We start from the raw sequence: 14972 nt of genomic DNA, 5'->3' as shown, positions 1-14972 counted from the left end.
GGATGCCCCTTCTCTGGCAGGTGCGAAAATTCCTATTTTAATGTTTGCCGACGATTGCCTTATAATTTCTAAAACCCCGAGTGGCCTACAGAGGTCCTTAGGTTTGTTCGAGGAGTTCTGTTTAGCCCGTGGGCTCGAAATTAATGTTTTAAAATCCAAATTCATGTCTTTTAATCAACCAAAATCTTTTAAATGTAAGATATTTATGAATAGTTTGTTACTGGACCAGGTCCAAGATTTTACTTATTTGGGCATTTGTATTCAGCATGACTTGAGCTGGAAAAAGCAGGTTAACCTGGCATCTCTTAAGCACTCTCAACTCTCTGGTGCTTTGAGTAAAGAACATGCCAAATCTTTGACCAAACCTATTGATCCTGCTCTTCGGGTGTATGATGCAAAAGTGGTTGGAGCTGCACTTTATGGAGTTGAATTGTGGGGATTTGAAAATGTACATAAGTTATCTTCCTCTGAAAATAATTTCTTTCGAAATTTAACTAGTCTACCTCAGAGCACTCCCCTTTGCCCTCTATTCTATGACCTTGGTATGAGACCGATAGCATTAATTGCCTCATTCCGCCCTATTCTATACTGGAGGCGGTTATGGGTCACCCCCGAACTTAGGCTTTTTGCTCTTGGTCTCATGGACATTATCAAACTGGACATTTGCCGAAAGGTCAAGTGGCTCCGTAGGATCTATGAGTCGCTTCGGGACCTGGGTCTAAAAAACCTGTGGGAGGATCCTCAAAATGCTTGTTTCCCTACCAAACAAGTCCTGAAGGCTTTGTACTGGGAAATGGTAGCATCCAGAGTTTTCAGATCAACAGCACCGCTTTCACTGTCTGGCATCTTCTTGGACTTTAAGGACACCATTTCCCTGGCACCTTTTTGGGATGATATAACCAGTCCTTTGGACAGGAAGCTTTATTTTCAGTTCAGAGTTGGTAGTCTCCCAGTAAGAGAGTTTACATCTAGATGGTCCACAGAAAATGTACTTAATTGTCCTGGATGTACTGCATCTATCGAATCTGTTAATCACTTTTTGTTCCAATGCCCTTCCTATATAATCCCTCGACAGACCTGGCTTAAACCAATGTGCCGGACCTTGGGTACCATGAATACCAAGGTGGCAGTTCGCATTTTACGATCTGCTGAAACTTCATTTGTCTATATATCTGTTGCAAAGTTTCTTGGCAGGGCATGGGTGATTAGGAGCAAAATGTTGTCTTGATTAATTTTCCTTCCCGTGAATTGCTAAATTAGTCTGTAAATATCTCTATTTATTTATTGTTTTAAACCATTTTAAAATATCTTAAAATGTTTTATCTTGTAAATGTATGGTATAAATATGCTTTTATGACAATCGTCGAATAAAGCTTTCTTGACTTGACTTGAAATATACCAATAAGTAATTTGAATATGCATACATATACGGATGGATGTTGCTTATTTGATGATGGATCATTCAAATATATTAAAAGAATTAGCATTAACAATACACAAACTCGTGATGTTGTGCAGGACGTTACTGTTGCTTGCTTGTACATCTATCACAACACCAACATTATCTATTTACACAGTTGTGTGGGTTTCTACTGTGTAACTTCCACTTGACAAGTTACAAATGGATCCCATGGGTCTTACCTCTGGCATATCAACGTTGTGGTCATCAAAATAACTGTTATGGAGAAAAGGACATCCAGACCAGGCGCCCTCTCCCCCTAATCTCCCCTTTTGGTTGAGTTTCTTTAGCTTTCCTGCCTCTCTCCCCATTTCCTTTTTCTCAGCACTCAGTCAAGCTTGAAGTGCCAGCAGGTGTATTCTTGCTCTCTGCCATTACCACTTGTTCTAGCGATTCCCTAGTTTTAGTAGCTGGCATGTGGTGACCTTAGGCATCTTCAGTTATAAATCAGGCTCCCTGTTTTCCGTTTTTACTGATTTTTACAGATAAATACACACAGAAAACCATTTATTTTTCTGTCTGTATTCATTTTTAAATGGAGATAAAAATGGAAATTAGGTTGTTTTATCAGTGATTCTAAATGCTGTCACTTATGAACGCCAGACTAATAGCTGTGTGGATTAACAGGTAAAGAGGTTAAAAAGAAAGGAATTTTAGTAATGAGGCTTGACCAGCAGTAGATATGCACAAAGTTTATACTAAAAGTTGCTTGTTTTCATATACATGCTTTGATTTATCATATGTGGGTGTTCGTATCAAACATACCTGTCAGGTATTCAAGTATGAGTCTGCACTTAGCAGTTAAATACATTTAGAAACTATACTAGCTTCAGCTTCGTTTTTTCACGAAACCCAAAAGAAATATGGATAAATACAGATATAATTACCCAAAAATAAATATGGATAAATACGGACTGAAAAGTCAAAAAACAAAAAAATACCATAAAACCCAGAGGCTTAATTATAAAATACGCCTGAAAACACACATTTTCAAATAAAATTCTACTAGTATTTTTCATTATCTAAGTACAATTACTGGTATAGGCAAAATATGTAGACACTCTGCCTACCTAGAAAATCCCTTGTTGGAGCAGCTTAAAAAATTATAGAAACTTAACTAATATGTTTAAGATATAATTTACCTTTGCGAGATTGCTCCCCATGCTCCATGCTTATTTGTCAAAATATTAAGAATTTTCTGCTTCAGCTGATTAGCTGTAACGTGGTCTCTGTGCTTGGCAGCACTGATGAGATGGTCACACATCTTTTCCTCTTCTCTCCTGTCAGCTGCATACTGGGCACACTGAGACTGCAAAACGAGACAGAAAACATTAAGATAGAGAAGCAATGAGTTTACTTAAGTCTAGTGTTTATCTTGAAATCTGTACAGTGTGCTCATAAATGAGCACACACACAAAAAGTATTACAGGCTGGCACACAATGTGTGTGATGGGGTGGCAGCAAGTGGCACAGTACAATAGAATACTATAAATGCGGATGCTGCCTTATCTGTATGCAACCACATGTCAACCGTTTTCTGTGGGCTAGTGTGGCATGGTGGTTTGCACTGAGGGAATGCACCCTCGCTTGTGAACGAAGGTATGTGATTGTTACTGCTGAAAAATGTAAAGGCAGAGCAAGTGCGGAAAAGCCGAGCTTATCTAAAGATCGGCCATTTTTTTGCTTACATGTTTTTTACTATATCTAAAGATCAGTCATGGCTGTGAAAAAATAAGTTAAGTGGTTGTTTGAATGCAAAGTCTTATTGACTTTCAAGTTGAGGAAAATTATGAAAGGGTAGGATGTGAACAACTGCACAACTGGAATACACAGGGGAGAAACGCTATAAAGGCTGAAGATGCTGGTGTGACCAAAACCAAGCCTTCTCTTAATGCCTTTGTTTGACTTATTGTGAAATGCCTCCCAAAGGTCCACACCCAGCTGCAAAGGAGAGAATCAACCAAACACCTGCAGACCTAATGAACCCAAGAAGATTAATAATCCTTAAAGTGAACAGAGCTGCCAGCACATCCTCATTTTCTATTACGATGATTTTTGATTTGGGAGGCTTTCCCCTACCGTACCTAAATGGAAACAAGACCACCCATTACTTTACAACTGGAACTGAAGGCAATACAGACACCCCTCATATCTCCAGGGTGTAAATGTCCCAGGTTCTGGTTTCATAGTGTGAGTAGAACCAGTAGTTTCTAAATTTTCTTTGCAGGCTTTCTGCCACAGGCTCCAGCATTTACAGTGTGCTGTCATGGGCACACAGGCCCTGGTCTATCTTGAAAGTCCTTGACGGCAACATTCGATGATCTTGTGGCTCTAACCCAAGCTTCCCTGACTGCCCAACTTCCATGATCCTTTGCAAACTGCATTATCTCCTTGTTCCTCGGTTCCTTCATTTCCAAAAACCGGGCCCTGTAAACACCAGGCTCAGTAGTATTCTCAAGCACTATATAAAAACCGGTCAGGACATCTGCAAAAATCCCAGGGGACGACAATATAAAAGGATACCATGTACAATAGCACAAGCACTCCCAAAACATATCAGCCAGTTTGTGGTGTTTGTCACAAGCATCTCTGTTAACACCAACGTCCAACCTAACACACTGGAGACAAATCCTTACATATATCCAACATGCCCCAGATATGCCTAGTAGTCGTATGTCATTGTACCCAACAGAACTCACCAAATCCGCTTTGGAAGGGACACGTCTGTCCAGCCATAAGATCTGTAACCAAGTGAAAAGTTCCTCCTCCCCCGGCTGAACAACAAAATACTACACTAACAGTTGAATAAATAAGACCTAGACGCCTACCTAAAATACAATAGATGTGACACTTGATCACAAACTGAATCAGACCTCGCTCTGTGATTGTAACCCTTGAACCAGGTGGAATGTCACTGAACTGCCGAAAATGCAATGTGGCCGTACCATGGCATAATTCAATATAACGTAACATAACAAAAGAACAGGATAGAACTGAATCATGAATTGATGTGATCAATGAGAGAGCATTTAGCAAAGAAACATGCAGGCGGGAATCACACTTTTCTATACGAGAGTTTACTTTTTGAGATATCTATGCAATTAAATGCTAGGATTGGAATGGGCTGCTTGTTGTGGGGTGGTTTTAGCTTGTATGAATCATGCTGTCAATGATCAATCAACAGGAAAAATAAGCACTTTGTTTATGTTTTACTAAAAAAACTATTCTATCCCAGTCAAGTGAATCCGATGTGCCACTTCAGCGGTGTGGATGTAAACACTATGGCAAGCCACAGAGGGTTAACTCATTTTTAACGCAAACTACCTTTTCTGTACAGCCAAGCGCCAATTAGCACAAGGAGGCGCTTCTCTAATGAGGTTCATATTTCAACAGCTCATTGGATGTGAAATTAAATTTCAATTTTTCTTTCCTGAACAATTAAAGTCAAAATGAACGTGGGCCGCAAAGATGCCATTTCACAGAGCCCTCTAATAGCGCAAAAATTAGTCTCCCCCTCAAGAACAAATGAAACAGAATTTATGAGCGCGTGGCTTGATATGAAAATGAGACAGTGCACCGTCTGCTGCACTTCAAATAAAGCTTTGGAAGAAAGAATTGTGGCAGTCGAAGGGCAAGCTGCCATTTCTTGACTAGTAAATCATCCACCTCTATTTCCACAGTGAACGATGATTAAAGCGTGGTATCTAAACAGAACACTGCCAGTGAAACATAATATATGAATATTAAAACGCTTAAATGGAAGTCATTTTGCAATTGAACGAAAAGTGCCAGATAGGAAAGAAATATTTGTGAGCGAGACGTTCATTGACATGGCGGGGACTTTAGCGACCACATTTTTTAAGGCAAGGCACAGGTTTATTTGTTTATTTTCGACATTTCAGGTACGCCTTGCTCAAATTATGGCCCAATAAAGCATTACACGAGGAAGTGGAAAGGCGCTTCAAGTCTGCAGTTCCCTTGACGCCTCGTGGATATACTCTGCCATTACAATGAATCAATTCGGATTTCGATTTCCGTGGGTCAATGCGCCTGCTTCACAAAGAGTTACAAACTGCTTCACAGCATTATGATGCCATGTTGGCCAATAAATACGTGATTTGATGCTTGTAATTAAGTAGGACATGGCATGAATGGAAACAAACAAAAGGACAGCCTGTCACTCAAAATAACAGCACGCAGTAAGAAGAAATTCAGATTTCAAAGGACAGTTTTAGGGAGAGGAGTGATGTGAAAATGTGTTCGCACATATTCAAAACTAGTCCCACCTCTTCAAAAGTGCAAACAACATGGAAGAAACCATTGTCAAGAATTAGAACTGTGACATTCTGTCGACTATACCTTAAACCGTGCAGGGAACAACGTCCTGAATAATCAGACCATTTGTTTCTATGAAAAGTCTACCAGAGCCTTAGACATTTAATGTGGCTTCTCCTTTTTCTGTTTGACGCATCAGCTGTCATACAGACCTATTGCTAACTATATAAATTCAGTGAACTTTGGAACTGCCCCTTTCAGCCATTGGCTTTCTTCAACCAACCTCTCTCAGTCATTGGACTGGGACTTTGTCAGTCACTTCTCATCTCCGTGGAGTACTCGTCTTTCAGCTAATGCCAGGGGCTCTCTTCTGTCTCCATTTGATTCCCTGGAGCACTACTTTGCACCTATCGCCTTCTCAGTCCGCTCTGCAGGCTCCCTCCCTCCTCTGTGTCTCACTCCGATGTGCCAGTGCTGCGCGTGACAAGCAGGTTAAACCGTGACCTATTGGCTTTGCCAGGCTTGTTTGTTTATTCATCTGAAGAATAAACTTGTGCAGTGATAACACCAACTCTGCACTTTATTTGAAGGACAAATTAATGTTGTCACAATCTTTTACGCACAAACTTCCACGTTGCTATATATGAAGAGGGCAACCGAGCATTCATTAAACAAACAAAAAACACGTTATTCCCTTTGTACGCGCGCCCATTTTCTATCAAGTGAAAGTTTCCAGTACCCACAAAATACACGCATACACCAAAGCAGTGTGTCGGGGCTCTCCTATGACAACCGACAAAACATTGCAGCCGAATCCGCACAGGCCTCCCTTATTCTTAGTGGAAAAGAGCAAAAGCCTAGAGGCCTTTGTGCCGTTAGGGAGCCGAGCTAATATTCCAAATCCAATTTGCTAACCGAAACTGAAATTTAATTGAATATTCGCATTTTGTCTCAAGTTCTGACAGCACTTATACATCAATATGTTTTTCCAGCAGCAGATAACTCAATCTCGTTTTGTCATCTCGGGTTACAGAACGACGCTCCACACATTACGAAATGTTATTTATTGTCGATGCAATATAAAAACTTCCTTCTGACACACACTAAATTGTAAATATGTTTTTTTTTTTTATCTCACTGCACAATTGCCGGCATCCCTCTGTTAATAATGCTGCTGCGGTCTCGCAGGCCAAGGCGCCTGCTGCCTTCTCTGACAGCATGAAGGAAAGGCTAGGTGTTTTCTGAACAACAACAGAGATCTTGGTGTCTTCATTTTTTTTCTGGCAAGGTCAAAGAGCAAGAAAACTAGTATATCAAATGGTAGGTTTAAGAGCGCTGCCTGGCTGCGATAAGAAACTCATCAAACCGCAGACGGCGCGCGCTCGCGTTTGCCTCAGAGGTGCCTGCCGCCATTTTGACAGGGGGTAAGTACAGCTATTTATTATTTGCAAAGATTGTAAACTGGGCAGCGAGAGTGATATCTAAAGCTCACAAGCCACCAAAACCGCACGTTCACGGACAGTGCTTTCTCACAAAAAAGTCTTATGTGCAAACACACGACTTTTCTTTTAATGATAATGAAGGCTCAAAGCATCCAATTTACATATACGTGCCCAAAGCGTAATGCGTTTACCGATACATTTATTTTGCATGAATAAACTATGACCTACAGACCAGCCCACATATTTTTTCCCGTTTTTAACTTCGTTTCCAATAAGCCAACCTTTAATTCAGAGCGGGAGGTGCTAATTTCCACTTCTTAGGTTAATCTGACGATTTGAGGTGCAACAATCGCAAGGTAAAATACAACGTGAGCGGTGGAGTGCAGGAACAAATCCAAGGTCCAGTTTTCCATCTACAAGACCTAAAGAAGCAAATGGCCAGCCTAGTTGCAAAACCAGACTACAGCCTTGCGAAGGACCAACGATCGCTCAACCGGAACCTTACCAGCAACGGGAGCCCGAAAAAGCCTTGGGGAGGGAAGCCGTGTGCCCCCTTCCCCAAAAAAATAAAGGTGCCCCAGGGGATGATATCCCAAAAGTGAAGCGTCCACAGGCAATGGGGTCCCCAGGGCCTGATAATGGCTCATGGAGGAGGAGCCACACCCCCCTCCCCTAGAAAAAGAAAACTACTGCGACCCCCCATGGGCCCTGGCCCACCCCCGAAAGATTATTTTTCAACAAAATTAAAAAAAAAAAAAAAAAAAACAGGCCTACGGAAGAGGGATATCCCTACCTTGCCCCCTTTATGTCTTTTTTTAACTTCTTGGACAGGACAGGGGACAGAGTCCCCGAATCCTAAAATGGCTGCCGCCTCATCTTTGTTGATGTGGTGGCTGGCTATTTTCTCTAGTTACTCGCCCTTATTCTTTTTTCTCTTCCTTTTTTTAATAAATCTAAAAAAAAATTCTTTCCTATGTTTACCCATTATACTTTTTTCTATGTTCATATACTCATTTTTGATTCCCCCCTATCTCTCTTTAACTCTCCCTTGATTTAGGCATCCATGAAGTACTTTGGTGTTATTTTATTATGTATTTTATAAATGAATAATATAGGTATCTCTTCTTCCACAGATAATATTGACGAGGCTTGAAAGCTAATTTTTGTTAGCTATCTCTGATCATATTTGTTGGCTCATTTGTATTATATACTATTTATTTTTGTCCTTTGAAATGCCATCTACGCCCTGAGGAAGGAGGACTCCAAAATGCGCGTCGGCGTAATTGCTAGTTGGCACTATTGTTTGTTTGTTTTTTATGTTCTTACACTGTATTGTATATATATTTGTATGTGATTATTCTCCATACACTGTATTGATTGTTATGGTTTTTATGTTGTTTTTTTGTAAACTGTATGCCTTCGTCGATTCTAGCCTGATGAATAGCTAGCTACATGTGAATATCTCTGAACAAAAAATTGAATGATTTATTCAAAAAAAGACAAATTGATTAATAACTTTACATATTTTTATAATGAAAAAAATGTTATTAAGTATTGTTCCTTTTCTGTGGTTCTCGAGAGGTCATTTTCCTAATAGGGGTACTTCTCTTGTATTCTGAATTGTGGCTGGCTGCAAGACCATTCATTTTGATCTGTCAGATCTGCGGATCCTCCGCAGTGTGAAATATACAACTAGTTTAAACCTTAATTTCTCAAAAACGACAGAATATATTTACACAAGATCACAAAAAACACACTTTCTGGACCAAGATCTGGCTTTCCGCCAAATCTGGTCAGTAGTTTTTGAGAAATTAAGGTTACAAATGTATGTATATTTTACACCACAACTGAGCCGAGCTAGAAAAAAACGTGTTCTCCTGCGCTTTCCGTAATATGACCCCCGACCCCCCCGATATAAGACTAGTGCTCACAAGAATCCTTTTGTATATTTTATTGGGGAGGTGGTATTGTAGACCCCATCCCCCAAGGCCAAAACTGATGAAAACCAAAACGAGATATCTAATCTAAGTTATAATTTCTCCTCCCCCATGAAGATTCTGCTGTGCTCTTGCCGACCCACAAGCTAGGACAGCTATTCAATTGCCGATCCATGTCACACCACTCCAAGATGGAGGCATGCTGGACCCGTATAACTGCCATCGCTGTGGGGGGGTGCTATTATCTTCGTGACTACAGAGGGTCTCGCTGCCAGAAAAACTGCCTGACAACTTTGCTCGATCCCTTTTCCCGCCTCCTCCCTTCCGGTCGCTTTTGTGCTCCCCATCACGTGCTACCACTGCCACTGTGCATAACTCATGAGGGAACTTGAGTGAGTTTGGGCGTACAGCAGGGCAGCTGGCGTGTGGTATTGGTGCAAGTGAGTGCGTAAGTGGTGCAGGGGAGTCGATGGCTGTGGGGCACTGGGAGAGGAATTGGCTCCATGAGACCTCCCCTTTGTTGCTCTTTGGGCCCCTGGCAGTAAATCAGACCATCCGTTGACAGGTCTACTTTTTGGTCAGCGAAGGACAACGGAGGACCCAAAAGAACACTTGGAGGCTCATCTGAAGTACACATGAGCGCTCCTTGAGCTTGTGGGTGGAGGCGGCGGGCAACTACCTGGGGAGGTGGTAAGTGGTCAATAGTCCCACAAGTGAGGCAATGGCAGGGATGCTGTGTTGCTGTTGGTCACCTCTTGGGTTCAAGCCTGTGTTGTTTACCTGCCCCATAAGGTGCCTAAAAGACTGGTCAGATTGCCCTTTTTGGCTTTTCACCCCTATATTTTCACTCTTGCACGATTGTTGTGAAGCCCGCCTCTTGGTTTGCACAGTAGGTAAAAGGAAGGCGGGTGACCGCCAGACCAGCTAGGCCATCTGTAGAGCCCAAATTTGCCTCCATTGATAACTTTTTAGTTAAGGCTGTGGGGGTCATTAATGAAGAAATAGACATGGTTGAGAGGCAGCGGTCTCTGGATCTATCCGATTCCCCAGTTTCCACTGGGAGTACATCACTGGGTACATCTACAGCTGTGCACTCAGCCTTACTACCTCCTACGAATGAAGTAATCCCACCACATTTTGAGCCAGCTCTGGATTTGTCAACACAGGAGACAGTATTTGGCCCCAGCCTGCTCCAAAACGCAAGCATAAAACCAAAAATGTGCCCTTTATTAGTAACAAGAGATCTAATGACCAGGATCCTGGACCCTCTTTTGCCCAAGATGATAGTTCCAGTACTCTCACAAACGTACTAAATGTGCCAACTTGTGCCCCTTTCATTATTTACTGACTCCCTCAAAGCCCATCTGGATCCTCTACTCGCCTGATCTGATCAAATCAAATCTGAAATTTCCAAAATCTCTAAATCATGGGAGTACCCCAGGTGGCTACTCTGGTGATTGAGGGCATGCCTAATGAACAAGTTACTTACCTTCGGTAACAATATATCTGTAAGAGACATATTAGTTATAGATTCCTTACCAAGGTGTCAGACATTAAATTACATTTGTTGATGACATCATCAAGTCGTTGTGACAACGTTACCTAGGGTTTGTGTACTTGAAATGGTCCAACACGTGACACCAGTGGCTAATTTCTTTGATCACCAAGCGAGTGGTAATGGACATAACCTTAGACCACATGCTGGACACATAGCATCTCGTCCAAGACATCACATTTGGTGGAAGTTACCCTTTTTCTGCAATTCACCTACCTCAAAACAAAATCCTCAATGGACTTTAATGACTTTTTCAAATAATATTCTTGCCACTGGGGCAGACCCCACACAAAGAAAAATTTAATTTTGTAAGCATTTCCTTTTATTTGATGCCCCCTAGTATAGTGTTCCTAATGCTGTTATTTTACCTCACCTTAATGTAGAGACAGTATTATATTTGGTGCCACCTATAAGAGGGTCCCTAAGGCAGTTGATTTGCCTCACCTTAATGGACAGCCAGCAACAAGTGAATCTAAGTCACTTGGATTGTAAAAAAACATGAAGCACGTTCCCTGATTTACACATTCATTCACGTCTTTATTACCAGAAAGGGGATAATACTTGCCAGTACCTTCCAGTTAACAAGCATTTGCAATGCAATAGGTCTCGCATTAGGAAAGTTTGAGCTTTTTGTATTGTAAATGGACTAATTTTTTATTTATGTGTTGGTATTGAAAATATTGAAATTACTAGCTCTCTCATGTACAATGTCAATAGTTTTAACTGTTGCAAATGTGACACCTATAGCATTTGTAATGCAATATGTGTTGTATTTACGTGACTTAGATGTATTGATATTACAAATAACAATGGCTTTTAATTTTTGCAAATAATTAATACTTAAATAAAAGTTAATGTAAATTATAATGGCAATCGTTTAAACTTTTAATAACTCTTGTGAAGATTATGTTTAGTATATTTAATTGCGCCTAAAATCCAAGAACAGAAGTTAAATATTATAATTTTTTTTGTGCCATTTGTAATAAAGCCTAAATATTGAGAGAACATATTAGAGCCAGTTGTTGTTGAATGGTTGTACAGATTGATACTGTGGTGGCGGTGAGTGATGTTGTGGTGGTGTCGAGTGATGCTGTGGCGTTAATTGATGCTGTGGTAGCGCATAGTGATGTAGTGGTGTCCTTGAGTGATGCTGTGGTGGTGCTAAGTGATGCTGTGGTGATGCGATAGATAGATAGAGTGCAATAGTCCGAAAGATAAGATAAGATAAGATAGAGAGTGAGGGCGATAGATAGAGTGTAATTATGTAGAAGATAATTATGTGGTACTGAGTGGTTTTGTGTGGAGTGTATGTTGATTTTAGTGGCGTGTAATTATGTAGCATTGAGTGTTATTTTGAGTGTATCTTGCATTGTTTGCATATGTGGTGTGTAATTATGTGGCGCTGAGTGGTATTTGAAGTGTATGTGGCATTGAGCGCTGTGTAATTATGTGGTGTGTAACTATGTGGCACTGATTGGTTTTTGGAGTGTCTGTTGTATTGAGTGCATTGTAGTTATGTGGCATGTAATTATGTGGCTCTGAGTGGCATTCGGAGTGTATGTTGCCTTGCCTTGTATTTATATGGTTCCTTAAACCCTTAGAGGCAATTCTTTTATTTTAACTAAAAGGATGGTAGTTAAATGGTGTTTACGGCAGGATGGTCATTAAATGGTGGCTATGGAGAAGCTGTGTGCTGAAAGGCAAAGAGAACACGGGCATGAAAGTGAAAGCGAGGATGAAAATGGAATGAGTGTGACAGAATGGTCGTTAAATAGTGGCTACGGAGAAGCTGTGTGCTGAAAGGCAAAGAGAACACGGGCATGAAAGTGAAAGCGAGGATCAAAATGGAATGAGTGTGGCAGGATGTTTGTTAAATGGTGGTTACGGGGAAGCTGAGTGCTGAAAGGCAAAGAGAACACGGGCCAAAGCTGGAAGAAAACACGAGATGCGAGAGGCATGTGTGTGTGGCAAACACTGGTGGGGCTCAGAGCATTCTGTTGCTGCCTTGATGCCTGTGTGTGTGAGCAGTGGGGCTGTGTGTGTGAAGTGCCTAAAGTTGCAAGAAAACATATGGTTATTTAAATCCTTAGACGCAGAATTAATGGAGCTAATGTTATCGACATTAGAAGGATGAAAAGGGAATGAACGCGGCATATGTTAACTTTGTAAGCGCATAAAGCGTGCAGGTCAAACTTATTATTTTGGTTGTTTGAGACTCCGATCTGGGCAAAGCTGCAAGAAAACACGGAGGGGGGAGGGCGGGCTGTGCTGAAAGGCAAAGAGAACACGGGCATGAAAGTGAAATCGATGGATGGCAATGCGTCTGTGAGACTAGCCCTGTGGTGGGGGAGGGACAGTTGTGAGAGGCGCCATGAGGAAACAATCTCTCGGCATGCTGTGGCGGGGGCGGGGGAGCGCATTCCAGGCGGGGGAGCGGACCCTTTTAAGTATGATGCCGAGGCTGTGGCTACACGTGCACGCGCCAGTGGGCTGAAGCGCTTCCCCAAACAGATTGCATGGCGGCACGATGCACGTGATTGTGCGCGTGCTCGCCATGCAATCCACTTTTGGGAACACTTTGAAATGCCCCTCTTACTAGAGTCTCGCATAGCGATTGCGTAAACGCAATAGCTAGGCGAGACTTAAAAAAGGAAATCTAAGGGTTACCAGAAATACAAAGAAAATCTGAAATTAAACAACTGGCCCCTTACCTCAAATTCTGCATGCTTATGCACATCCTCTGCTCGCTGCCTGTTCAAAATAAACTCTGCTTCGTTTGCCACGCGCACTATGTGATCTTTCATGGCGTGGCACAACAACCTGGAAGTAAAACATGTCCATTAATGGTACAATGGCATAGGTGGATCAAGTCAACAAAAAGCTGTTTCCACACAATCCCATGTGAATTATATTCATATAATTCATACTTTCTAGAGACAATTCGGTTTTGAGTGTTTTGCTATGCAATTGTACTCCCTGACAGTCATTGGCTTTTAACGAATCATGTAGTTATTTTTTAACCTGAAGACCAGCATGACCACACAGTTGCAAGTGCCAGTAACTCTCATGTTCGCTAATCACGTCTATGAGCGATTTGAGACCACTATGGATATTTTCAAAATAAATTTTTATAAGTGACTTTTTGTGAGTGGGCCGCTTGCAGCCTAGTAGTTAATGGCTTATTAGTATCTATTGAGTGGGAGTAAGAGAGGAGGAGGTCGCGGATGTCACTGTCAGCTAGATCAGCATTCAGTCTCCTGGAATGAGAGGAGGAATTGGGTAAGGGTATAGTCTTTGAGCTAAGATGATAGTTGTGTGGGTCATGGGAGAGATACATGCCTGTTTGGGAGCTGCCCCAGTTCACCAAGACACTATTGGGTCTATGTGTTTGTGGGTCAGAGAGGTCTTTCAGAAGGCCTGCTTGTGTGGAAATGGGTGCAGGGGGTGTGGTAGGGGGGCTTATGGGCTGCACTGATGACGTGGGTGGCAAGAGGTTAATCAAGTTGGGGGGTATAGGTTCCAAGGAAGAGAGCTTCAGGGCATAAGGGGAAGCTGTGGGCGTACCTAAGGGAACCTTGCAGAAGAGTTCAACGGACAGGAGATTGAGCGGGAGAGGGTCCAGAGATGAAGGAATCTCGGTTTGTCCATATAGGAGCCGGGGAGGCATGTGCTATGGGTTGGCAACTCACCACTTGATTCCTAAGCCCTGCAGGGGATGAGGAGTCTGATGTGGCTAGGTTAGTAAAGTAGGTGGGGTAGCTGATTGATGGAGTAACCAAGGACGCTGGGCGGGTGTGAGAATGCCATCAGGGTAGCTAGGGTGATTAGGGAGGGGATGTACATTTTTATTGTTCCACCTTCTTGAGGATAGAGAAGATCTCATTCATTGTAGCTAGATTGTCATTCGAAGATTGTATTAGAATATTACAATTGTTGTTTAGGGATATGATAACGTTCGCATTGCAGATGGGCGAAGGAGAGACAGATAGCGTGATGCCATAAGGTGTTTTCTTGGTGTCTGCGATTCAAAGCATGGAATAAGAGACATTCCTTCATTGTGCACGTTTTTTGGTTTAAAAGATGAGGTCATTGGTTAACCTTGTTAGTGCAGAAACATGGATCTGAAATAACTGTTTCAGGGCAGGTTTTGAGGAGCTGGTGTTTGAGTCTTTTAGATGCATTTTTGGATAGATTGGGTTGGTCTTTAATGGTAAAAGAATGGAGACCAAAGGGTTCCAGTTTTGTGCCCATTATATGACAAGAGAGGGTACCTCTGGGGAACGATTAGGACCCTCAAAGAATAG

At 41.9% G+C, this 14972-nt stretch overlaps 1 protein-coding gene across 6 annotated transcripts in view; it reads right to left on the bottom strand.

Annotated features, from left to right (window-relative positions):
• NBEA (neurobeachin) overlaps positions 1 to 14972 on the bottom strand; it is a 1788010-nt gene that overhangs the window by 786785 nt on the left and 986253 nt on the right. For all 6 annotated transcript variants that reach the window (XM_085621699.1, XM_085621702.1, XM_085621701.1 and 3 more), the window contains 2 exons: positions 13380 to 13488; positions 2602 to 2768 (listed from right to left, as the gene is read on the bottom strand). In XM_085621699.1, coding sequence (XP_085477825.1) covers positions 2602 to 2768; positions 13380 to 13488 — 276 coding nt within the window. The remainder of the gene's footprint in view (positions 1 to 2601; positions 2769 to 13379; positions 13489 to 14972) is intronic.

Source organism: Triturus cristatus, chromosome 8, assembly GCF_964204655.1.
Source record: "Triturus cristatus chromosome 8, aTriCri1.1, whole genome shotgun sequence".
Lineage (NCBI taxonomy): Eukaryota > Metazoa > Chordata > Amphibia > Caudata > Salamandridae > Triturus > Triturus cristatus.
The sequence above is the reverse complement of the archived record's forward strand: the minus strand, read 5'-3'. Positions and strand labels throughout refer to the sequence as shown.